We start from the raw sequence: 26,534 nt of genomic DNA on the forward strand, positions 1-26,534 counted from the left end.
CACACTGTGCTTTCCAGAGCGTGCAGCACTGTGAGCTATGAGGGCCTTTCTCAAATTAGTGACAACAAAATGTCTGGTGTTATCAGCTGATACAGCACTGCACAGAGAGCTTTGCTTTGAGGGTATTACAGGCTGTAATACACTCTGTATTTATTGCCAGAATATTTCAAATGTGTGCATCTCTAAGCAGTGAGACATCACAGAAATAATTTCATTTTTCCCTAACAGTAGCTCTTTCTGTCCATATCTAGCATTGCATAGTAACTGAATTTTCTTGTTTCTTTTCTATCAGAGGATTTTAACCTTCACAACAATATTTTGCAGTTTACAGATCTTGTTGTAACATGTAGAAGTTAACAATTAAGCTAAATACTTTGTCATTAATAAAATGAGCTTTGTGATCAGAAGTATTGGCCTCAAGGTAAATCTTAATTTCTATAAACTGGAAGTTTTCTACTGAGCTGTACTTTTCATAAGAAAATTTACACTGTTCATTTCTTCAGGTAATAATAGCTCAGATTCCCTAAGTTTTGTTTCTGTCACTGATACTGGCACAAAGTGAAACTATAGATGAGTAGTTTCTGCTTTGTGCCCTTATTTCATCTCTTTGTAAAATGGAAATGATTATCTCTCTTTGAAGAATTTCTTTTTGTAAAGCTGGACTGATTGATTTGTGACCTGTGCTTCAGCTGCAAAGCAGCCAGATCAGGGTGGGGAAAAGTTTAAAAAAAGTTTAAAAACTTAATCAAGATTAACATTCTGACTTGTTTAATCATTTTATTTGTTTGGTTTCTTGATCGTTCTGAGATTTTTGTGGATGAAAAATAGCTATTCAAAGGCTTTTCTCTTTAACAGTGTTTGCAATGTATATTCTTGTGGCTGAGTCTCAGTTGTGTGCCCATGAGGCTGAAGTGCCAAGTGAGCTGTTAAATGTAACTGCTCTGGTTTTTGGGGCTTCTGTTCAGTGCTGGGAAGCCTCTGTAGGCCAGTCCTTAGCCCCAGTTGTTTGTGCTTCAACCCATCCCAAACACTATTCTATGTTATTTGGTATGCCAACTGAATATTGCCAGATGAGACAAAAATGAACATGTGAGGAGCTGGATTAGTAAGGAATTCAATGTTTTCCTCTCAGACTGTGCCCAGGAACACCTGCCCCTGTTTTCCAGGTTTCCCAGCAGGTGTGGACATGGCTGGATGCAGGCGATGCCTTCGCTCCAGCCAGGAGCAACTGTGGTGCTGCTCGTGCCAGTCAGGGACATGCCCTTTAACACTTCTTGTCACAGCAACTGGCAGTGGCCAGAAACCTTTGTTCTTTACACAGCAGGACAGAGAAATGCAAGTTCATGCTGAATTGCAGGAATATATCAATTTATTTCTTTTGTGCATGTGATAAAAGTGATTAGATTATAAAATATTGGCAGGTTTTTGCAGTATATAGAGAGAATGGATGTGCCTCTATTCAAAGTATTTTTATCTTGTGCTTTGATTTAAGAGCTTCTGCTAATAATTGTTTCTGAGTCTTAAGTAGTTGGCTTTTTTGCTGTCATATTTGCATTTATTTGTAGCTCATTGTTCTGATTAATTTAGAAGTAACAAAGTAAAAAATCAGGTAAAACCTGATTTTGAAGCAGGCAGCTGCTATAGTTTTTCTTTTGGTGCTTTTTTGTTCTCCAAGCTTTGTGCTACCATTTCTAAATGTATTCTGATATATATTTTTCCATGGGTTACAAGACTACAAGATTTTGTATGCCATTATTGCCTTTATTTCAGCAGGATTTTAACAAGCAAAGCACTGATTTAATTTATGTGCTAATAACAAATAAATACTCCGTCAAACAACGACGAATTCTTAGAGGACTTTATTTGAATGTAATATTGTGTATATCTTAAGCTCAGAATTCTCTTTTTCACCTTTCTGTCCAAGAAAGCTGAGTTATCACAAAGATGATTTTACAGTTAATTACCCAAAAGAATTTCTCTGATTTCCTTTTAATATAATTCATTTGCATTGCTAATATTCATCTCTTCTTGGAATACAACACACTTTTTTCTGAAATAATTGTGGAATTGTGTTTACTAATTCACATCAGAATTGTCTTTGCTGATTTCCTGGGCTAATGGGCTGTGTATCTTTATGCAGAAGGAAGGAGAATGAAGTGAGAACTGTAAAGGACTGCTGCCTCAGAACTGCTGTTGCCATAGAGCTGCTATGAGGAAAAAAAACTGCAGCATGGATTTCTTGTGCTGCTGAAGGTAAGATGAGGGCACAGCAAAGACTGTGGGAGGGGGAGGGGAGGCGAGGCAGAGGGAGGGAGAGGAGGAAGAAAGTCTGCGTCCTTGCTGTCTAAAAAAGGAAATTCAGTGTCAGTGTTCATGAGCAGAACTGCTGGTGCAGAAGAACAAAGCTATGTATCTCAGTTGTTGAGGGTAGCAGGAGTGATGAGCAAGCAAGCACACTCCCATGCTTTCAGGAGGAAATGCTGCAAAGAAAGGAGGGAGAAGAAGAGTGACTTTTTCCTTTAGAAAATACTCACTGCTGCTTCAAGGTAGCTGCTTTTTGATACTACTTGGACATTAACGTTATTACCCTGGGTAGAGACAGCCATGAAAAAGCTCAGTAGGGAGATAAACAAGAAAAAATGGTGGTAAAAAATTCAGCATAATCTTGAGCTGATGAATGCAGTTTGTATATATTAAAATGCCTCAGTTGTTACATTCAGCTGTGCAGTGCTATGAAACCTTTCAAAATGTAAGTGAAATTATGGGTTTGTGATAAGATTGTTGTGATATGTTGATGTGTTATCAATCTCTTATCAAAGATCCTTTGTCTTCTGTTATCTAAGTAGATGTCTTTTGAGTGGAAATGTATAATAAAGAAATACAAAATTAGTATTAGATGCTCAAGCATACTGACTATAGGACCAACATCAGACATGCTTTCTGTGGGATATCTTTAATGAAGTGAGCTTTGTAGTAGTTTAAGACTTCAATATCATTACAGAATTACCTGCAACACACTCATGAAAAAGCTGCTGCTGCTGTTTCTGCATCTGCTGCTGCTGTTCCTACATTCTACATATTTTTGCAATCCTTCACCTGCTCCTTCTCCCAGTCCCTAGGACATTTCTGAGGTGTCTGAAGCCACGTGCCCTGCACAGCAAACCCAGCACACCTGCCATGTTTGCATGGCAGGGCCTTGAGGAGAATAAAACAAACTGTGGAGGCAGTGATAACACTGTATTAGCTATGTTGATACTCCTGTGTTGATATTGCTTAACCATCTGTTTGCTGTGTTATTGAGTGTGCTTGGATAGATCAGCCCTTTCTCACAATTTCTTGTTTTGCACTTTATCACCATTTATCAATTAGTGTTTGACTGTTCTCCTGTAGTCTGTTTGCAGTTTGGGTCAGAGGGATTTTTTTTTCTATAGCAGCCTGGTAGTAAGACTGAGTAATTCAGGCTGTTAATGTTAGGGATTCAGATTTTTATTTTTAGTATTACCATCTCTCACTGTGAAATTGTTATTCTTTGAGTTTAGCTCATATAGAGTTTAGCTCATACATTTCCCAGTCATGAATGGCACTGGGTGAGATCTATCAATCATGCATATGTAAGTTTCCATTTCCAAAGTTTGTCATGTGGAATTGGATGTTCAAGTGCATTTTTACTAGCCAGACTCATGTTTGATTCAGACTGATTTTGTCAAACTTGTAAGCTATGAAAAGCTCTCCTGCATTCTTTAGAACCATTCTTTTGATGGTTCTAAAGATCAACTCCAGTGCACTTGGAGTTGATAACATCCTGTTAAGGTTTGTGGGGGTCCTCTGAGCCAGTGCATGTGAAGTTCAAGTCTTAATCCATGACTGAGGCATCCCCTGGCAGTACAAATGATGGTGATTTAGTTCAGTGTCAGCAAGGGCTTTAGTCTCTTTCTCTGAACAATTGATAGTGCCTTGCTGAGTGTATTAGGACTGATTTCCACAGGGCATTAGGTGCTATATTTCAGAAGAGATCACTGAACTTCTGAGTCAAAGCAGTTTGTGTTCTTCAGAGACGTGAGGTGATTATTCAAACAAATATGACTGTATAATAAACACTTTGTGGAATAAGTGCTAAACAAGGAATAGATGGGCCCTATCCAGACAAAAATTTGGTTGCCTTATGTAAATATTTAGTGGATGGTTAGTGTTGCAGTCTAAGATCAATGTAATAGTTTTTCATTGGCAGAGGGGTGGGCAGAAGCCCAGTGTTGCTAAATGACAAGCTATTCTCATAAGTTTCCAAATAGCATGAATATTTATTTGTTCCAGTTGATGGATTGATGGTGGCTAGTATGTATTTACAGTGAATAAGAGCAGAGCTACAGTAGTGCTGATACAGAAATGTCTTGAGTGAAGTGCACCCACATTATAACCTTCATATTGCTGCTGTTCCTGTGCCAAACTGTTGGCTACAACCCACAGATCTATCAACTTGAGTCAAAGTTTCAGAGGCATCTTGGTTGTCTTATGATAGAAAAGCAACTTAATGGAGCTGAACAAGACAGAGGTGTTGTTTGTAAATCTACTAATCTGTCCACATGTTTGTATTGAATTCTGAAGAAAGAGGTGATCTTGTAGTTTATGCTTGGTTTGCCTGTGTCTTCCACCTGGTTTGTATTGTGGGAGTGATCAAGGGGAAAAGGAAGTGTGGCAAACATTGCCCAGAACACTCTAATCTCTGTGTTTGGGCCAGGAAAGAGAGCTGTTAAGCCACTAGTGCTGCTGTGGTTAGTGCCAGGACTTGCACTAATTCCCAAAACACTGTAAAATATAAAAGCTACTTTGATGGCTAATGCTGCCCATAATTACATTTTTGAGGTGTTGCACTGCTCAATTTCCATCTCAACCACTCCAGGTAATATCAGCTTTCGACACGATAGGCTTTGGCTGAGTGGTCCAAGGCCTGAGTTTTGAAATGCTGAGTACCCATAGTGCTGTTTAAGGTTAATGGGAGCACAGACTTCTCAGCAAAATGTAAAATCAGGCTTTTGCACTCAAACAGGAGATTTCAGTTTAGCAGTCACAAGACTGCTTAAATGATCGGTCCGAATTCTGGATTCCTTCTGGGACTGATTTTTTTTTCTTTTGCAGAGCCCGAGTTATATCCCATTATACCCCTTTGTTTTTATTGATTTTGTGAGCATTACTACTCTTTTAGTCACTCTACAGCTAGTAGAACAATTGACTTAGAAAGGGAAGAGAATTCAGTTATAGTAGATTTACTTCTTCATAATGTTTTATGGCATTAGTCTTTTTTTCTCTTGGATTAAATGGCAAGAAATTAACTTGTGTTGACATGCTTAAGGGTTAGAATAAGAAACAAAATAATATTTTTCTACATGTGTCTGGTGGATTTTCAAGGCACTGAACTATAGTGTTTTGGGCATGTAGGACAAAGTTTTTCTTGAAACATGCTCCTATTGATATTCTGTTCATAAGCATTATGTTCCCCAACTTGAAATCAATAATCCTCAATTCTTGTCTAGCCCAACTGTTTGAGTTTTTTAATAGTAATCTAAGTTTCAGTTAAAAATACATCCTTGTTCATTCTCTGCCTTAGTCAGACTTGTTTTGTTCCCTTGTTTTTCACTGAAACTATAGTATTTCTTTTCTTTCAAGCCAAGTGGTCTGTTGGATCTTGTGATAAGTGCATCCAGTGGGAAGGTGGAGAGGCATCCACCAAATTCATACAGGGCCCCTCATAAATATATTTTGTCTTTGCATTTTTAAAACAAATATATTCCTTTGGCGTGACTAGATTCTGCAAGGCATTCTGATTTTCTGTGGCTTGAGTAAGGTAAGTATTTTAATGCCTGATCTTCAACCCACAGATCAGCACTATCTGTAGTCCTGGCAGAAGAGAAAAGAATCACTGTGAGGTTTCTAATCCACAGTGGTAGGAGTTACTCCTTTGAAGGTTATGGTTGAGTTTTCAGTGGGCAGCAGATTGAAACCGTTGCAGGAGCTGCAGTATTGGGAGTATTCATTGCAGCAAAATGCCTTAGCCAACTAGAAAAACCTTCACTCTTTACTCCTTAACACACCCTTCCTCTTATTTTAGAATGCAGTAGAAACATTGTGTTATTAATTACATTTTCCCAAATGAACTTGCACATAAAGCTTAATTAAAACTGTGGGAGCTGCATTACATTAATGTGGTCTTGTAAACACAGCAGAATTAGGAATTGTGGGTGAGTAGCTGGTTGCAGAATTGAAAATATCTATCCCCATTGTTATTTTTAAAGAATATATGAGGAATTTTTACACTGGATTTGGTACAGCTCTGTCTACATTACAATGGCCATATAGTAGTGTCATTTCTAATTCTGTAGCTACTTAGACTCATTTATCCTCAGAGCTGTTATTCCTAAATTGGGAGAATTTTCTTGCTGGCTGAGAGACCTGAGAAAACAAGGAAAGAAATGGGTTTTTCCTTCCTATCAAATAGCAGAGTTCATCATTAATGCTCCACATGTTCTGATGTCAGGTGTTTGCTCAGCTCTCTCCCGTGGCTTACACTGTGTGAACATAGCACTAGAGGATGATTGAAACTGCTGAGTGTGATGAAAAGGTCATGTCTGACTTATGGCAAAAATCCAATAGTCCATCCATAGCAAAGCTGAGGAATTTTTCATATGGTCAGTTAAAATATGTGTTTTGTGCTGTTGTCACAGATGGAATGAACAGGAGAGGGAGAACATTAAATTCAGACAGCTGCAGAATGGCCATCATGTGGCTCTGGATGTCAGCAGTATGAGTAAACAGAGGTTTAATTCAGACATATTTTCATACCCCAGACTCCTAGTTCCGATTATCTGTATCAGTAAGAATTCAGTTTTTCTGGTGCGGGAGTAGCCCTGATTTTTCATGTTCATGGAATTACATTTACAGTGTTATTTATATGCTTTGCTTATAGTAAGTAACTGGCAAGCATCGAAGCTCTATTGCTAGAGCTTAATATTTAAAACAGATTGCACAGATGGGGTGTTTTTAGCTACAGTGTTACTCACCCAGAAGAAACGCTGAGTGTTAAGCCTACTAAACCATTCCTGGCAATGACAAACCTGACAAAATTTGGCGATCATAAACCCTGTGACAAAAGTTGTGCCATCTGCTGGCCAAGGAGGAAAGTGCGCGTTCGGCTCTGCGGGCCTGGAGGGAGCGCTCCAGCGTGATTCCAGCAGGAGGAGAAGCTGGAAGCTTTGCAGAGCTCTTTAGCAGGAGCAGGAAAAGGCTTGTCAGGAGTTTTCTCACAGCAGCTTCTTCCATCAGAAAGTGCTGTTTTGTGATAATTGAAACTTTCTGTGGGAACACGTCAATGAGGAATGGAAATGTTCTGTCCTAAAAATATCTAAACATTCTGTTTCAGAATTTTTACACATGGAACACTGATTTTTATTCCAGAATGATTTTTTAAGGTAATTATTTTTGTAAATTGTATAAACAAATTGAAATTGTCGTCTTTGTGTTGAACAATAATGGAGCCTCACATCATCACTATAGCACGTGGTAAATGACCACTCAGTCCTGTCTCACTACTCATGGTTGTGTATGTGCTCTGTGGGGAGAATACATCAAGAGTGTGATGTTCCTTTCATTCACATCAGGGAGACTGGAAATGGAAAGAAAACTTTGTTTTTCTTATATTTGCATCTATATGTTTTTATGGTAATTTTGCATTAATTATTAAATTGCTACTGTAATCTAAAGAAAAACTGGTTTGAGCTTATACTCCTGATAGTAATTCATTATACACAAAGTTTCCAGTTACAGCCAAAATCATACTAATCAGATATTCAGAAGAGAAGAAGCAGAGAACTAAAGATAACTCTCAAGGCTTTCATTGGCATAGCTTTGTAAGTTTAGTTCTTGTCAAAACAAGAAGATAGCCTTTGCATATTATGCTGCAAGGAAAAGAATGAATGAAAAAGGCTGGATTTGATTAGTGATGGATCTAGGGGTTATTATTACTCTATCTTTCTTTAAAATTGGGCTCCAGCTAATTTTTATGACTTCTGAATGATTATTTTGTGAAAGGAAGTATAATGGTTCTGATGCCATCAGTCATTATAGATATCTGTCTGTCTCCATCCATCCCTATGTGGCAGCCAGTTATACTGTGTAAAAAACCATCCAGATGCACACAACTATGCTGAATTTTTACTGACAGGCACTGTTTCTAATTTTAGATTTCCTTACTTTTTCAATACCTTTTAATGAATTTTCTAATGCAATTAGAAAAAAGGAACCAGGCATTGAAAATGGGAGGCGTGCCTACACTGTCAGGGAATGCTTAGACTCAGGCAGTATGAGTTCTGTTCTGTGATAAGCTGGGGACTCTCCTGCACAATCAGAGACCCCTCTCTTGCTTCTTATTTTTGTTCTTGCCCCCCTTCTTGAGTTCCTGTCTTTTATAGCTCCTTGACAATTGTACCTTCACCCACTTTTCCATCCCATTCACTCTGTTTCAATTTTTACCACTAATTTGCTGTTTTCTTTTGTTCTTCTCACCCCAGCCATATCATGCCACCCTGCCTCTGTTATTTCCACTTCTGTATCTTCTGACCTTTCTTGGTAGCTGTCTCCTGTCTGCAGATCATCCCTTGCCTGTTAGGCCAAGACCTCCTGATCCTGTTCCCATCTCTTTTGCATTCTCTGAGTAGACTTCCCCTTCCTCCTCCCCGACTGTAGAAGCACAGCACACAAAAGGAGCCACTCCCAGCTGTTGAGTATAAAGTCTCGATGCCACAGCAATCCTAGCAGCTGTGGTGGAGGGCATTTCCACTGTGGTTTCAAGTAATGTGGTCTTTTACAGCAAAATCAGTGATGTATTATCATTTGTAGGACCTCACCCTGTCACTAACCCTTTACAGGATGGAGTAGCATTTCAACTGTGAACTGATCTGGCATTGAAGTATTTATTTATTTATTTATTGCTTTGTGGTTTTGGGGGTTTTTTCAGCTGAGTAAGTTATCGCATCCATACAGAGGGAAAGCATTTTATTTTGCAAGAAATATCTGGTGCTTTTTAGCTAATGCATTGCACCAAAAACTCAACCTTTGGAAGATACCCCAAACAGGAAAATCAGTCCAGTCTCAAAATGATGCACAACCTAATAATGGAAGAAGGCACACAAATTTTAGGTGTCTCAAGAGCTCATGATTTTGTCATCTGATCTGTAGGATTTGTTCATCTCTGCTGAATGAAAATCTGGCAATCAAGGTGCTTCTCTAGGTGGTTAACATAATATGTGTAGGGAATAATAAATCTGCTTTATTTAGGATTCTCTCAGCTGTCCCTGTTATCTCATCCAACACAACAACCACTAGTGATAGACTGATAGCAATATTGATTTCTTTAAAGAAATTACCAGGTTAAAAGGTTCCTTTGTTTTATTTTGTTCTTTAAATGATCCACTCCAGTAAATTAAAGAAAAAATATTTCACATATCTAAGAGAGGCTCTCTTGTTCTATATTGACTTGTTTTACTCATATTTGGTCGAGATTCTTAGTGTAATCTGCAAAATTCTTTCTGCCATTCTTTTAGATATAATACAGTAAGATTTGATGCAGTGATTCAGTTTGTGCTTATAGAAAATTGAGGCAGATGAGTTACACAGATTTACATATTTGCAAATATATGCAAATGCACAGTATTGCCATATGGTCTTAGGTCCCCAGAAGTGCTGGTGACCTACTTGAGTATTTCAGCTAACAGAATATGAGCTTTTGCCTCTTTGCATTTTATACATTTCAAAAGGCAGTATTTTTCTTATATTCTATATAACATTTCTGAAAAGGATCCTGCAATGTTTGAATTATGCTAAAGCATCTGTGAGATCAAAGTCTTTGTCATTGTTTTCTGTAGTTGGATCGATGTTTCCTGCTGCAGAAGGCAAGAGATCCTCATTTGTGAATTCTCTGGGAAAGCTTGGAGGGGCTGGAAAGCCCACAAGTTGTTTCCATGGTTTTCCAGGACATCTGGGGTGAGGAGATTCTGGGCGATCTGGCAATCCATTAAATAAAGAAGTATCAGGAACAATTAGTGGCTCTGCAGGTCCACTGGTTTCCTCCCTTGCAACCCCTGTACTAACCAGCTCCAGTGCACTTTCAGCACTGGATGATGATGGGAAGGTTACATTTTGATTAAAACCCCTTTCGTTTGACTCCTCAGAAGATTTGGGGTTTGGATGTTTATGTTTATTCTTTTTACTGTGTTTTTTATGCCCACACCCATGGCCAGTTCTGTGCCCACAACCAATGTCATGCCTGTGCCTTTTGTCATTGTCATGATCCTTTTTAACTCCATGCCTGTGCTTATGCCTGTGCTTGTGCCTGTGTTTATGCTCAGGTTCACCTTCACCTTCTGGTTCCTGTGCATTGTCTTTCCTTGTTTCTGTGCTAGGGCTTTCACTTTCTCCTTCATTTTTATCAGCCTGTGAAACTGCTTGTGGCTGGCTTAGCATGGCAGTGCTCCGGAAAGGTGTGAATCCAGGAGGCCTCCTTGCAAAGAACATCTAAAAAACATTGCAATAGTAGCCACATTTGTTACATGAAACAGAACAATTGCTTCAGATGTGGGAAATTCAGAAGCTGGCTCATTGCAGTACATGAATCATTTAGCAGATTTTTAAACTAAAATCTAAACTAAACAAGTCTCTCTTCTAAGATAAGCATACAAACATAAACATCCTCCCAAATAATTCTGGAGTATTTTAGCAGCTAAATGTGTAAAAAAAATTTTTTTGTATCACTGAAATTTTGTCAGTGTAAGAAAGGAATTATACTACAGAGAGCAAAACACATGTACTGGTTTTAATTTATGAACAATACAGTTGGATTCTAGAACTAAATGTCCCGGTGCATGTTAGAGTGTTACACTCCCATGGATAGCACCAATTCATGCTGAAAGTTAACACATCTCTGAATAGCATCAATGGCAGAATATGCAGAAGATCTGTGTAATCTTGTTATAAAATGTGGCTATTCAATTTTTTACTTCTAGATTTGACATATGCATTTCAGAATACTGCCTGGAAATAACACACAGAGATTAAAGTTGATAATATCAAACATTCTGTTGTTATTGAGTCATCTCTACTCCCTCATCAACTGGGAGACAAAGGCTGTGAATACATGGTGTACACTCACTGTACAACGTGAGTTTCATTTCTCTCCACCAAAGTCTCTGATCATTATTAGCTGCAAATCAGAGTTATTTGGGTTGAAGCTAAATTTGAAAGTTGCTATGGATAAAATATTGTAGTGAAAATAGAGAGGAGAGACATTAGTTGATACATAACAAATGACTATGTAGTTATGAAGGTTCTGAGCAGAGTGAAGTTATTAGTTACAAGGGCAGGGTAATCTGTCTTTATTCAGTGTCACAATGGAGTCCCTGCAATCCTCAGAAATATCTGACAATAAAAATATTTGTATCCCATTGTGAGATTTTCAAACTGACTTGCAGTCAGGACTAGTTCATCGTGGAGCTGAGTAGGAAGAAATTGGAGGATCCTTGTGCAGACACTGACAGCTGCATCAGGCACCACTCATCTTGTATGGAAAGGTGCACAGATGCTTTGGATATCTGTGGGGTATAATTATTGTGCCAGTAAATACATTTTAAAAAAACCTTTAAACCTAGTATGAGTAGCAATTTGAGGGATTTGATGGAGCTTGATACTCCAGAGCTTAACTAAGAAGGCAGAGGAGCAGCCAACAGGCAGAACTTCTGCCTGTTGCAGGGTCTCTGTTTGTGTGATCACCTTGTTGCTTGTGGTGAAACGGCTTTGATGTAAAAGGGTTGAGGTTAGAGGGTGAGAGAAAAGAGTATGATGTTAATGAGGCTGTTAAAAGAACTGTGTTCCTTTATTTTTGGTATAAAATATGGGATAATTTGGAATGGATAAAGAATTTATTGACTGCCTTTGTCCTACACTCTGCTTAATAGGATGGATACTGAAGAAGAATCTTACCGCTTGGTGCTCTTCAGAGCAGTTCACCTGGGGATAGATTTTATTCTGCCATGGGATCACATGAATTTGTGCATCGCATGACAGTGATGCCTGTTAACAAAACAAAAACCAACACATTAAGGCAACAAAATTTCAGACACAAAGGGAGAGACTTGGGCCTGAAAAAGAAATGGGTTTTTTAATAATACTTTAAAATCCTTGGAACTTAAACCAAGTGTTTATTAAATCTGTCTCAGTGATGGATACTTCTGTATTGGGACACATCACAGCTTAGCTTTTCAAGGCTGTATTATGCCTGTGTGAACACTTGAATTCAACTTTGGATTTCAGATTAAATCTTGAAAATTGGATTTTTCATCTCTCTCGCTTTTGGAGCACTGACTGCATAATCTTCGTGATATTCCTAAGAAATATTTTTTGTTTATGATGTTTCTCCTACTAAAAATTGGGAAATTTAAATAAAGCCTTTTTTTTCCTTTTAGTTCCTGCTGCACTAACAGTTTCTAAAATCTCACAGGTAAGCACTGTTCATATGGTGGGAAAAGAGATGGGAGGTAAAGGCCCTCTCCCCAAACAACCCCCTTGCCAATGGTTGCTGGCCCTATCAACATTCCTTTCCAGTGTCCAGAACACATTTTCCTGCTGTCAAGAGCATGGCACACACTCCAGAAATTTCATTCCTTTGCTCACAAGTAACAATCCAGTCTCATGTTTTCCTTAGCTGCAAGTCCACGGAGTCAGGAGTATTGCAGCTATTTCATTTGGCAGCAGCCTTCTCCTCTCCTTTCTTTGATTGATTATTATCAAAAGAAAGTTCCTTTGCTTTTGCAGTGAGCACTGATCCAGCAGCTGCGGTTCAAGTTTCAGGGTTTCTTAACTTGGGTTACAAACAGTGAAAGCTGCCCTTCTTCTTGGAACAAAAGTTTACTGAAAGAGGTAACAGAACCCAGGATGCGATTTTACTTAAGCGTTTACAGTTTCTGATGCAAATGAATTTGTCCATTAGAAACATTACAGTTGGCAAGATTATCATTACTTACACTGTCTGATGTGGCTGTACAGTCTTCATTAAGTTTCTCAAACTCACTCTTAGAGCAGTTTGTCTTCCAGACTGTGAATTTTACTTGATACTTTTTTCCTGCAACCACCTGAAAAATTAGCAAGAAAGCTTTCTGCACTAAAGGCATTTTATTGGAAAGGTTTCACAGGAAAGATGATTTTCTACAAGCTTAAACTACTTGTATTCTGCAAGTCCTAACCACTGGGCCAACATATGTGAAGAACAATATTAAAATATTTGGCAGTAAACTTATTTGCTTCTAATCAAGTAACTTATTTATTCCAGTTCCAATTCTCAAAAATTCTGGCATTGAAACTGAAGGAAACAGAAAAGGTCAGGATAATATTGGGCCCACAATTATTAAATGTCTGTAGTAATTTCATTAGTAACAGATGAAATCATTAGTGATAGCACTGTAGAGAGCCAAATGCGATGTCAGAAAAGTGGAATGTGAGTAAAACAAAGTGTGTGATGAACAGGCTCAGTTGAAAATGAACCTATTTGCCAAACACATTAAAGAGAGAAACTGCATGGGTTCAAGAATGTGCCTGCTATGTGTTCTCTTAGTATTTTTCACAAAGCTTAAAAAAATATATCTTCCTTTGGGGACATCAGGCAAGACATGAAATTTTATTTCCCTGAAATCTATTTTAAAGGTGTATGCATGCTAATATCTGTCATGATAGGGAAAGTCAGAAGGAAGAAAAAAGTTTGAAAGAAGAAAAGGCACAGATATTATCAGTAAGATAATATGAGCTATTTGGAAAAAATTCTGCTGTGGTTTTAGTGCCTTCTCCAGTGACACCTCATGCTCAGGAGTAGTTATGACCAATTATTTTCTAAGCTACTCCACTGTCAAATTTTTAATTCTCTTCTAAACTTCTGTTTTGATGTGTTGGGACAGTAAACAAGGCTTATGCAAATGCTGACCAATATTATCCTCCTGATTCCTCATCCTTTATCAAGCTCTATTTATCTGTATGTATTAAGTTATGCACAGATGTGCTTTTCTGAATCTAGCTAGAGTATTATTAGCAGCAAAATCAGTATATAAAACAACACATTTCTAAGGGAAATTAAGATGCCTCATTTTGGCCCATACAACAACTATAGGGTAGACACTGTTTAAAATAACATGAAGAGTATTGGTGTGATGGATCAAGGGAGTAGTCCTGTCTAAAAAACTTTTATACTTTAAAAGTCTAAGGTATGTTACAAAGGTAAAAAGTAGGGTAGATACACAGAAATCAAATGCCCTGAGCCAACTTTCCTTACATACTTTTAAAAACATTTTGTTTTAAGAAAAAAAGAAAATTCAAGAGATTGGAAAATTTTGAATGCAAACCAATATGGATTTGATTTTACAGGAAAAATTGATTGGATATTTCAGTTACCACATGTATCAGCACTTAGACAAAAACATTATTTCAAATCTAAATACAAACTCAAGGTAACATTTAGCTCAGGCCAATAATAATGTCATGTCTGTTCCTCATCTCTGTGAAATATCCCAACCTGAACTGTCGCTGATTGTATTTCTCCACCTTTATAGTAGAAGTCATCATTGCTCTCTGAATTATACTTCTCTGTAGAAACCTTCAGTAGCTCCTTCAGTTCTGGACTGTCAGTTGGGATAGTCCTTGGACAACCTGGGCAAATGGCAGCAACTACTGTTTCTTCAACTGAAAGAGAGCAACAGGTTTCAGATCTAAGAAACAAAAGGTTCAATGTAGATAAAGGCTGGGAAAAACAGTTATAAAGCCCTGCTTTCTGGAACTCTTCATGTTTGGGTCTATGAAATGAAAATAAAATATATTTGAGGGTTATATGATCAGCAATATCATGTCTTTGTTATCTAAAGGAACATCAGCACCCAGTGTCACATGGGACATTTAACAACAGTTCTCTTGTAGAAACAAGAATTGCGTGTGCCAGTTGTAGGCAGCCAGAAAATATGGAGAGGGAACAGCTACATGTGTGGAAAGACCTGATTTGGGTCAAACAAGAGGTGCATGTGACTGGCAGTGAATTTGTGTGTTGAGGAAAATCTAGTCTGAATGGGTGAGAATGGAGCATTTACTACATGGAACCATATCTGTGTCCAGATAGGCTGGAGGAAAAAATAACAATACATAACAATGCAAGACACTGAAAACTGGAACTTTCAAAGCTGATAGTGCCTAAGACATACCTGGAAGCTTGCAGTCACTGATGGTATCTACGATCTCTGCATGAAGATTCTGAAATGCTTTGGCCTCACATTTAGCTACACGCTGGAGTGAAAAATGCAAAACAGCTCCTTGTTATTTAGAAATAACGAAAAAGCTCCCATCCTAATTCCTTCCTGCTAACAGAATAACATCAAGCATGCTTCTAATAATTCCTTCCTTCCTTCCTTCCTTCCTTCCTTCCTTCCTTCCTTCCTTCCTTCCTTCCTTCCTTCCTTCCTTCCTTCCTTCCTTCCTTCCTTCCTTCCGACACTTCCTTCCTTCCGACACTTCCTTCCTTCCGACACTTCCTTCCTTCCGACACTTCCTTCCTTCCGACACTTCCTTCCTTCCGACACTTCCTTCCTTCCGACACTTCCTTCCTTCCTTCCGACACTTCCTTCCGACACTTCCTTCCGACACTTCCTTCCGACACTTCCTTCCGACACTTCCTTCCGACACTTCCTTCCGACACTTCCTTCCTTCCTTCCGACACTTCCTTCCTTCCGACACTTCCTTCCCTCCCCACTCAGAGAAAATAATACCCTAAAACAAAAGCCAAATGAACTATTTTATGTGCTCATTGAAGAGAAAAATGAGAATGTCTACAAGACAGAATCATATTTTATGGATAACTCCATGGAATTTCTGTCTCAAACTGTAAAAACAAAAATTATACAATTATCAAATCAAACATTACTGAGTTTCTTGTATTTTCTCAGGTCTTCTAAAGGAACTGTGGTAGATAACTTGCTTAAAACTGCCTTGATATCTTAAAGCTTGGAGAAACCAGATATTGATTATCAGGGTTTTTTAAAGATTATAGAGCCTAAAACCAATTCCATCATTCCAATTATTAAAAATAGTAAAAAGGAAAGAACTAGGGGCAATGAATACATCCAGGAGAAACTGAGGTTTTATGGTAAACAGAAGTAATATTTTGCAGATTTGTCAGAGTTCTGCAAAGCATCAACAAAGGTGGGTAAAGAGACCTCTTGATATACAGAGATTTTAAGAAAGGTTTTGGTGAAATCCTTTATCAAAGACTAAAGAAACCAAATAAACCATAAAATAAGAAGGAAGACTTAAAACTCAGACCTCAGGACCATGACAGTTACTTGAAAATGTAATTATAAAAAATCTACTGAGTATTTTAGAAAAACTAATGAAGAATAATGTCAAGGCTAATTACCCAGGTTAAAGGGATTGAATGATGTCCCAGTATAGCTCAGTGGTTCATGTGTGTGTTGAATACAGGGTGCAATTCTGGCCCTCCCATTTAAAGATAACAGTACAGAGCTGATTAAAGTTATGAGAAAACTTCCTTGGAATTTGGTCATTCCAATATTCTTGGAATATGGTATTCTAGTATCTGTCAATGATCTACTGGTAATTTCAGGGGATAAGTGCTTATGATCTAATTCCAGAAGCCCTGTGTGACCAAAGCAGTGTGAGTGAGGCAGTGCTCCTGTAGTAGGTGAGGTGACAGAAGTCATCACCTCTAGGTGACAGCTGGGGAAACTCAGACTCAAGCTGGTTAAGTAACTTGCTTAAGGTTTAAGGGCACATGGGTAGTGGAGGGATTTGCTTCAGTTAGTCTGACTCTCATGCTTCTGTTGTTTACCAGCGCTGTCATTCTTCCCTTTTTTGATCAATACTTCTGAAACATTCTTGAGATGTACAAGGAGTAATTTTTGAACAGGAGAGGCTCTTGAATGTAGCACTCAATGGTGCATTTCCTCAACAGCTGAAACAGATGCCATTCTGTCCCCTCCCCTTTACCACCACTGTTCACAGTGACTCTGCATTCCTGCCTTCTGCCTTGTGTTTGTAAAATCATCTTTCTGATGCCCTCGTGAGCTGGTTCAGGGAGGTCACTTGAGAGAGGAAGCCTCTATTTTTGGTACAGCTGCTTCAGTTCCAGGTCAGTGAAGCCAAGGGAGTGCCTGGGTTTGCAGCACCGTTTACCTGGATTATGTATAAATTATGTTAATATATTTCTTTGGAAGCTATTATTTGGACTGTGGTAAAGGTTAAGTAATAATTCAGCTACTGACCTTCCTGAGGAAATATGTCTTAGGCTGGAAATTGTGCTAATTTTAATTATCACTTTTTGGGTTGTTCATGAGTAACTCCTTGAATATCTGGATAAAAACTCAAGAGATTCATTATTTGGGTAAGACTGGTTAGATTCTGTGGTGTAATCTGTAAACCTTTCAGTGGTCCTCTTAGTCACTGATTCAGAAGACATAGATGTCCTAGTTACATAAACAGTTATGAATAAGACTGGATTTAAGCTTTGTTCCTGAACTGAAGCAAGACTATAAATATTTTCTCAAGTCAGATCTCAATGACCATTCATTAATGTGATACTTTCTTGATAAACAAATTTGGAGATTACTTACACCTCTAGAAGTGATTTTGCATTCTGGAGTTAAATCTTGAAATTGGTCTTTGGTGCAATTAGTCTCCTCAATGTTATATCTAATTACATAGTTCCATCCAGCTACCACCTGGAAGAGATATTTAGGTTATATATTATGTAAAATAATTCAAACTTGAAAGTTAAATTATTACATGAGATTAGCAAAGAAAGCAAAACTACTCATCTAGTGCCTTCTATCTATCAAATCACTTCACACTCATTAAACCATAGATTGTTCGTGGACAGCAAAAAAAACTTGTCCTTGCAGTACAAAGTGTAAACTAAATCCCGCTTCTGTTAGAAGTGCACTTTGTATTTGGTGTCCACTTCTGGCATGCCTGCAGCCTCCCACTGCTGGGTTTCTTGTGCTTTCCTCCAAAGATCTGTTACTTATTACTGCCCGTGACAGGAAGCTGCTCTAGATAGATGACTACAGTAACACAGCCTGGCAAGTCCTGCGTTCCTGAGCATGGGACACAGTAAAACAGTATCTGAATAATGTAACTTTATACTGCTGGCATCATTTTTTGTTGAGTGTTCTGCATTTATCATCTACCCATAATTGTGTCTATCCTGGGCTTTACCTTCCCACACACACTGCTTTGTCCAGGTTCATAACCCTTTTTTAAAAATTTTCTTTCCAGGAAGCTGTTCCATTTTTCTAACAGTGGCTACTTCTTCTCACCCATGAAACCTCTCAAAATCAAACTGTTGGGCCAGGTAACATTGTATGAAAAAGGAAAACCAATCAAATATAAGAATTTGTTATCCCAGATCAATTGAAGTGGAAAGCTCTGACTTTTCTCTGTGTGCCAGAGGTGACATGATGGTTCTCTTTCCAGCTGCTGGATTGCAGTCTATCTGCAACACTTTGTCATGTGGCCTAAATGTTGTGCAAGTTTGTGTTTCAGCAAAGAGGATTGCTGCCATCAGTAAATACAACAAGGACAGTCTGGCTTAAATAATGAGTCAAGCTGACATGAGACTAGAAGTTGCTTTTTGGCTTAGTAAATATACACAGGTTCAAAGGAAAGAGTCTGTGTTTGCTGTTGGGTTCTACACTAGTTAAAAACCAAATAAGAAACTTTACTTTCTAGCAATGTCACACCAATCCATAGGAAAGCTTTTCACAGGGAAGGAATTAGTGCATGAAATACCAGATGAGACAGAATTTCTGCAATCTGAGTAGTTATTTCTTGCAAAGCAGATATTCCCATGAGCAGAAATCTTGCAGCAAGTGGCATGCTGGGTTTTTGGGTTCTCTTACCCATTTTTCCTATGTGGGGTTTAGCTGTCCTATAGCACATAGCAGCTGTTGATAAATGGGCCTTTTTGCCTGCAAAAACAGAGATGCCTGCTGCTCTTTGAGAGGCTGGTGAGTGTGGGAGACATCTGTGCAGGCTGGCAGCTTTGGCTCAGCCCCTAGAAGGGATCTGCTCCTGCTGGAGCCTCAGGACAAGGCCAAAGGAAATACCCAGGAGGGTCTGAGATGATACAGGTTGCATGTGCCAGACCAGAATGCAAATAAACTGGTGCTAAACACTGCTTAGAAGCAACTGCAGATAAAGAAAAAAATGTGTATGCTATTAGTTGAGAGCTCTGAAAATCTAGTAGGTAACTGTTAATGATTCCTTATAAATTAAGATAATTATTTATTGAGTCTACCCTCTATATGCATTTTGTATGCTTTACTATTAAATTTAATCCACTTTAATATCAGAAACATACACAAAACAAACAAGGTACCTGCTTTGGGTTGAATTATTTCAGTAAAATTTAGAGAAAAATCATGCACAAACCTGTCTCTTAGCTTCTTTTATTTCCGCAAGCTTAAAAAGGGCAGGTTCATCACTGTGCTTGTTATACTTTTGAATGGCTTTTTTCAGAATTTCTGACACTTCTGAACCATCACTTGATATAGGATGAAAGCATCCAAGACATGGAGCCTCAGTAAGTCTTATCTTTGACACATCTGGAAAAGAAACAAACCAAAAAACATAGGGCTTCATGCAAAACAGCCTTAGGTTTTCATTTTTCCTATCTGGGAGTGAGCAAGAACCTTTCCTGCTTTTTAACTGGTGTGATAAACAAACCCTATATTCCAGTTTCAAGGCCTACAAAGACATTTTTATGCTTAGGAACATGCTCTGGTTGTGGTGGCAGGGGCCATCCATGACCCTAGGGTCCAGGCATGGTTTTGGCAGTGAACCCCATACCAGCAATTATAAATTGCAGAAAAAACCTTGTGTGTAGTTTTGACACCATTAAGGAAGGTACATTACTCATTCAGCCAGGGAGGAGCCAGTGGAAGCTACAACTAAGGGAAAGGTTTTCAGATTCTTCAAAGCTCACCCACAGTGTGCAGCTGCTTGCTGTCCTTACCGTGTTTCAGGATGGGACTTCAGAAGTGTTTGGGCTCACCCAAATGAGCTGCTCTATATGCTCACCCATATGTGACTCTGAGTGCCCCAGGGACTGTAGTTGGACTATTCTGCTGTCCTCACCAGTCATTGTGGCTGCCAGTTACCACTTGGTGCTACCTTCAGGCTTAACCAGCTGGATTGGCTGTGAATAGACAAGCCTGACAGGGATGCTCAAATGCCTGTTTCCTACTACTAATCCTATTAATTCTCTTTCCTTTCTAGTAATCATGGACTGGATTTTCATAAATTAATTTTATAGTTCAGTACATAAATTAATTTCACAAATCAGTGAGCATGAGAATGGAAGTGGGACAATATGTGGTCCCTGTGGAATTGAAGTAAAATTTATGTGCCTGATCTTCAGCTGGCATAAACTGGCTTAAAGGAAGTTATGCCAGTTTGCACCAACCAGGAAACCAGTCCAGGGTCAGTTAGATCAGAGAGGCTGAACAGTGTGGTACCAATACAGTGGGGAAATCCCTCACCTGGCAGACCAAAGTACATCTTATGTTGACTCAGCAATGACAAATAGATACCTTACAGAGAAGTATGACCACATTTTCAGTAAGCAGTCACAAAGGAGATAATGAACCAACAGCACACCCACTTCTAGACCAACTGTGGTCTCAGAACTTTCATAAGGATTTTGCTGAACAAACCTGTGTTATTTTCCAGAGTTGTTACAACTTAGTAAGAAGAGAGGAGTTCCTTAGGCTGAATACCTGATTAATTTAATTCATATATTGGGAATTTTGCTTTCTAAGCAAAGATTCAAATGCAAATTTCCTGTGTGTCCTCTGTAAGATTCACACCACTTTTGCTGGCAACTAGGTGTCACCATTGCCCTACAAATGCAGCATTTGTTCAATGCAGAACATGGAGTTTGTGTACTGCAGTTCCTAGAAAGACACTGGCTGTAGGTAAAGCCATTTCAGCTTTAAACAAGATAGCTAGGAACAAAAAGCAGATACTGGCTGCCAAACATCTCAGAAACTGGGGGGAATATTTCTGTAGTTAATAATTAGATGGATATTTTAAAGCAAACTTGGGTATGTCTTTCAGAGCACCAGGCACAGAGATCTCAGTTGGAAGTCTTTAAAACAATGTGATCTCTTTTAACTAAGGGAAATTCCTATGTGAATGTAATAGTCATATGTGAGTGTCTTATAGGTGAAAAATGTAGTGCTGCTTATTGTTAAGGTGTAAAATATCAGTCTCTTAATCATACATGATTACATCACTGCCAGATTTCTATCTTGTAAATGAATTTTTTTTCTATTATTGTTTGAGGTAAATACTTGTTTTGGCAAACTAACCGCAAGAATTCAGTCATTTTCAGTTTGAAGAAAATGAAGGTGCAATTTTGTCATACCAAGTTTTTTCCAGTAATTCCTCAGACAATTTTATGCTTAAATAATTAAGGACAGAAAGTTGAAGTGTGACAAGTTGCATCTGGTCTCTTAAGTTATTAGTATGCTTTTGGTCTTAAGCAAACAAATTTGAACTTGGCATAATTCTATGCTTGAAGAAACTTACTACACATACATGCTGAATTTTATTACCCTGGCCAGAAACTTCCTGTGCTTCACTGATTTTGTCTATATGTGTATAACAGTGAAGTGAAATTTTATCTTTAACCAATAGTTGCTTACAAAAGATTATTCATAAATGTCTGACTGGAATGATAAGGAGCTTCTACCTTTAAAATTACCTGAAAGTTTCAGTATTGTATTTATTCCATTTTTATTTGTAAATGTATTTGTTGAAAGCTATCCCATATAGTTACATACCTGAGAAAATTCTGCACTCTTGTGAAACATTAGTTGTTTTATCAGCATCATTCATATGAACTCGAGCTGTGCATTCTCCTGTTTTCTGCAAAAACATATGGCAACAATTGTCTGAAACTTGCTAAAGAAAAATGCAATGCTTTAGCTATTGAACACAGCTGACAGTTGTAGACTGATTTTGAGGAAGAGGTTCATGTGTATATTTGTAGTAATGTCCAACCTGCTGTTTTGTTACTGAAAAAGGATCAGATTGTGAGGAAAGCAGAGGACAAACTGAGCAGATTACTTGAATGATGCTTTATATTTGTATGATGTGCACTGATTAACTGAAGACTTTGCAGTCAGAATAATGGAAATTAACACATGACTAAAGACTATATAAAGTATGTATTTATCCGTTTTCCCCTCTGCTAGTACAAGGTATGCAGCAATGACCACGGCATTTCACGTAGATCCAAATTATATTGTCACCATCATCCCTTCCTGTGCACTGAGTGAAAGAGCAGTGCCACCCCCTGGGAATGTGCAGTGTCCCTGCAGTGTGGGCCCTGTTGTACCTCCCCTGGGTGCCCTCTGGTAGCACAAGCCACACAAGTTTGGCACTGCTGAAAGCCCTCTGCTAAAATTTCTGCCATAGTGGTTTCCATGTCAGTATTTGATTGTGCAAGTTTCCTTTACACATAGTTAATACCAAGTTTTACAGTTCTTACACTCTGACAGTGCACAAATCTTATGTTTGGTTAATTGAGAACCTTCATATTGAAGCACTGAAATGTTCATTTCTGCATATATTCAGGATTGTACTAGAAAACTCAGGACTATAATGGTTAACATTGGGGTTGTAAACATTTCTGGACTCTAGTCATATAAGCTTTCAAAAGCAATGCAGCTAAAAATGTTAATTCTTCTACTGTATTTTCCCCAAGCAATTGTGGTCCTGGTCCTTATGTTTCTGTACAGAGAACTTTTAAAGAGAACAGATACTTACAGCCTCTGCAGATACTCTGTAATGACAGTGTTGCCAGTGTTTGTTTTCCTCAGTGGCACAAGTGCTTTCAAGTATTCTGTATTTCACATAAAACTGTGGGTCAGGACCTGCCTGGATTAAAACAATACACATGTCATCATTTGCATGGTAATAAATCTGGTAAAAAGATAAGAGTTTCAAAAAAGTAAATAGTATTATTTATTTACCTTAAATTTTATAGTATGGTTTTCCATTAGCTGCTGGTCTCTCAGATCTTGGTAGTTCAAATATTAACTTACCTAATTATATTACTTAGCCCTTACCTACAATGACAATATTTGATATAATGGATACAATATTCTCAACTGCCTTCATTTTAACTTATAGTACCAATGGGTTTAGAACCAAAAGGAAGTGGTTAGGTTTTATACTGTCATTCAAATGTACTCCAAAAAGCCATTTTGGGTGGCTGCTTGGATAGTTAGCATAATTACCAGCTTGGACTGTGCTCTTGTCTGACTCCCTCGCTCTCACTCTTGGCCTCCTCCCAGATCTGTCCACTTTCTTTCTGTGCAGCTGCCCTGGCAGCCCAGAACCAGCAGCCCTCAGGCAGCCTGGCAGTGCCCAAACAGCCTCTGCTTGGTGATACCAGGGAGCCTCAGCTGCCCAGCCTGCACGGGAAGGGGGGAGCAGGGATGTGCTCTGGAGACAGCCTTGGGCACTGCCTGTGGTTTTCTAGAGGCATTGGAGGCTGGGCTGCAGGGCAGGACAGCCTCAGCAATCCCATAAGATGAAATAAAAACATTAAGCAAAGTTTGGCCTGGCCAGTGTAAGTACTTCAGAATTTGGTAAATCAGTAATGGGCATTTCTCCTTGCCATAAACCAGGTAGCAGGCCTGTGCCTACTGGTGACAGTGACAACACTGTAAGGTTTGGTTTATCCTTTAGAGAAGAGGTAAAGTCAGAAGTTACTAACCTTTTACAGCCACTAAAAATGCTCTGCCAATGTGACTTTTCAAATACAAACAGGCAACTGCTGTAGTTTAGCACTGATTATTCTAAAATATCCAGGTATTATTCTCTGTCTCTGCTGGGAGGATTAAATTATAATTCTTGCCTTAGTGCTACCAAAAAAATGAGGCTGAGCTGATGTGGTTGGCATATACTGGATTTACACTGATGCAGTAGACACAGAATTATATTCTGCCTTCTCTTAATTCCTGTTGTGTTTTGCTACAGGTATGAAGAAGTGTAGAGGTACCTCGTATAATAGTTGTAAAAAAGGATAAAGGGGCTCTAAAAATATAATAGACTTAATCCTCAGCAGGTAGAAATTGACTTTTATGGAATTACATCAGATTAGACTATTTGGATTTAAAAAGAGCCAAATTCTGTTCTCTGTTACAGTGCTCTAAATCTGCAATAAATCAGCTCAGTAAGTAAACAAAGTATTATTTGTTATTAGTTTATTTCATTACTATTATGAACAGCTATGCCTTTAACTGGGGCAGGTTTAGTCTTTCACTAGTAAGCTTTTATGTTTTATTACCTTATCAATAATGAATGTACATGAATATGTAATAACCAGCTATTTAATTAATGCATTCAACATTGTGAGACTAGTGAGGAGTAAAATCTATACTCTTTTTAGAAAAAGAATCTCAAATATGAGGAAATTTTAATTGCAGATTCATTTTCTCTGTTTTTTACTTAACATCACAATCAGATCAACAATTCAAAGTAATAATTGATTTCCACTTTGTATCTTTTAAGAAAAGGAAAGATGGCTATCTAGAGAAGGAAAGATGAATAATAATTGCAACAAATATGTATCCTTAAAAATATAGCATGGTTTAAGATAAAATTCTGCAACTCCTCTCTGTCCTTTGGGAACACCAGCAAAAGGAAGGTAGATGATACTACAGCTCTGATATGGAGATATTTGCATTTGGCTGTTGTTAAGAATGAGAACATTAAGAATGTTCAATGAGACTATTCATTTACTCAATATTAATTATATAAAGGCCTTTCTGATTTTACTCTTTGTCTCCACATGCTAAAATCTCCCCAGTGTGTAAACAGGAACACAAGAGGGCATGTGCCAGGAGATGTGGGTACGTTGCCGTAAGTGTTTAGCAATGCATGTCTCCTTTCCGAGGTCAATTTCTGTCTGGGTAAAAGTGTCTTGTGATTTTGGAGTGCAAAATATTCTCTCTAACACTGGATTTCTTGTGGTTTACATATGAAAATCCAATCCAGTAGAAAAAATATGCTAATGTTATTTTCAAGTAAAATAATGCTTGTCATTATTATGGTAATACCATCTTTGTATACCTCTCCGAGGTAAATACTCTTTTGTTAGATTAAGGCTATATAGAAGGATTCCAGGCAAAGGATCATGTTGCATTCTTTTCTCCTGTAATTTTAGCTGTCATCCTATTTGACTAAAATACCACCTAGTGATTCTAGATAGATCTGTGACTTAGGTGTCAATCAAATTATATTCACAAACAAGTCAGAATATTGCCAAACTTTATCAGGTGATTCTTTTTTTGTGCAGCACCAGCTCTTCCCAAGTTAAGAGTATAATATTTTTTTTATAAGTCTGGTTTTACCATTGGTCTGAAAACCTTAGAGATGATGGAAAGGTTTAGAAATCCCAATGAAGAAAAAAGAGAACAGAGTGGAATAATAAGACAAATTGTGTTGGTGATAGAAATTTTCTATTCCTTGGTCCTTGCATTAGTAAGCAATTCACCAGCACACAGAGTTCTGCTGATAAAAACATAATATACACCCCTACTCGTCAGGGAAACAAGTATCTTACTGTGCAAGTCACTTTGATTTTTTAAAACATTTTTGGAAGACACTGTGCTGTCATGCTTGCCCCCTAACAAACGAGATGGAGATAAGCTGATTCAAAGTGCATAAACAATTCCAACTATTTTTTTTTGCAAAGTCTACTTACAGTTCTCTTGGCTTCCATCACCACGTATAGAGCAAATTGGGTACCAGTTGCTTCATCTTCATTGTATTTCTTCAGTGCTGCATCGACAGCTTTAAAGACATCAGGGTCATCACAGTCTGAAAACTCAAATGCAAGAGGAATGGCTTTGCTAGAGAAAAAACTACAGCAGAGTGCTAGTACAATGAAGGCCTTCATAATTGGATGAAAAAGGCCCCCTGAATTAGAAGGCTCTTTAAGAACCAAATGGAAAAGGAATGCCTGACAGGATTGTAGTCACCTCTTCTGTTTTTCAGGAGCAGGAGTTAAGCAAACAGAATGAGTGCGTTCCTGGGGTTGGTTGGTTCTCATCATACCCTGTTTATACTGCAAATAAACTTCTGAGTTTATCTAAATAAACTTTGTTTGTTCACCAGAATGACACTAAGGTTATCCACCTGCCATCAAGATAACAGGGTGAATGGCTGCAGCTGGGGACCAGTTTAGGCAAAGTAAAGCATAAGAGAAAGAAGTGGCTGTAGCTTTCTGACTTCTTAACACCTAAACTGCTACTGAGAATGAATTTTACAAGGCTTAAATAAAACATCCAGGAAGGTCACAGTGGCAATGAAGTTTTGGACAACAGCCTTGTAAATTTTAAAGATCTGTTTAGTGTTCAGGCTGCAACAGTTCTGAG

The 26,534-nt window shown here is 38.2% G+C and overlaps 1 protein-coding gene across 4 annotated transcripts; it reads right to left on the bottom strand.

The window, feature by feature from the left end:
• Positions 1-9,417: 9,417 nt before the first annotated feature.
• Positions 9,418-26,165, bottom strand: KNG1 (kininogen 1). 4 transcript variants are annotated; one of them, XM_059479647.1, is made up of 11 exons: positions 25,862-26,160; positions 22,915-23,025; positions 21,927-22,011; positions 19,513-19,685; positions 17,694-17,801; positions 15,273-15,354; positions 14,597-14,763; positions 13,062-13,169; positions 12,022-12,111; positions 10,401-10,560; positions 9,418-10,049 (listed from the first exon to the last, which is right to left on the bottom strand). In XM_059479647.1, exons 1-11 carry the CDS (start codon positions 26,054-26,056, stop codon positions 9,862-9,864), a joined length of 1,467 nt encoding a protein of 488 aa, XP_059335630.1. In that variant the 5' UTR covers positions 26,057-26,160; the 3' UTR covers positions 9,418-9,861. The 4 variants fall into 4 exon arrangements, with proteins under 4 accessions (XP_059335630.1, XP_059335631.1, XP_059335629.1 ...); XM_059479648.1 differs by having other exon boundaries at positions 10,407-10,560; positions 25,862-26,157; XM_059479646.1 differs by having other exon boundaries at positions 9,418-10,560; positions 25,862-26,165.
• Between the last annotated feature and the right edge of the window lie 369 nt (positions 26,166-26,534).

The sequence above is a fragment of the Ammospiza nelsoni genome, chromosome 10 (genome assembly GCF_027579445.1).
Source record: "Ammospiza nelsoni isolate bAmmNel1 chromosome 10, bAmmNel1.pri, whole genome shotgun sequence".
In the NCBI taxonomy this organism is placed as follows: Eukaryota; Metazoa; Chordata; class Aves; order Passeriformes; family Passerellidae; genus Ammospiza; species Ammospiza nelsoni.

Coding starts and splice junctions, on each gene's coding strand:
- KNG1 (XM_059479646.1), bottom strand. CDS start 26,056: ATGAAGGCCTTCATTGTACTAGCACTCTGCTGTAGTTTTTTCTCTAGC. Junction 23,026..25,861: donor TGATGGAAGCCAAGAGAACT/GTAAGTAGACTT, acceptor GTTTTAATCCAG/GCAGGTCCTGACCCACAGTT. Junction 13,170..14,596: donor TACAATCAGCGACAGTTCAG/GTTGGGATATTT, acceptor CTAATTTTTCAG/GTGGTTGCAGGAAAAAAGTA.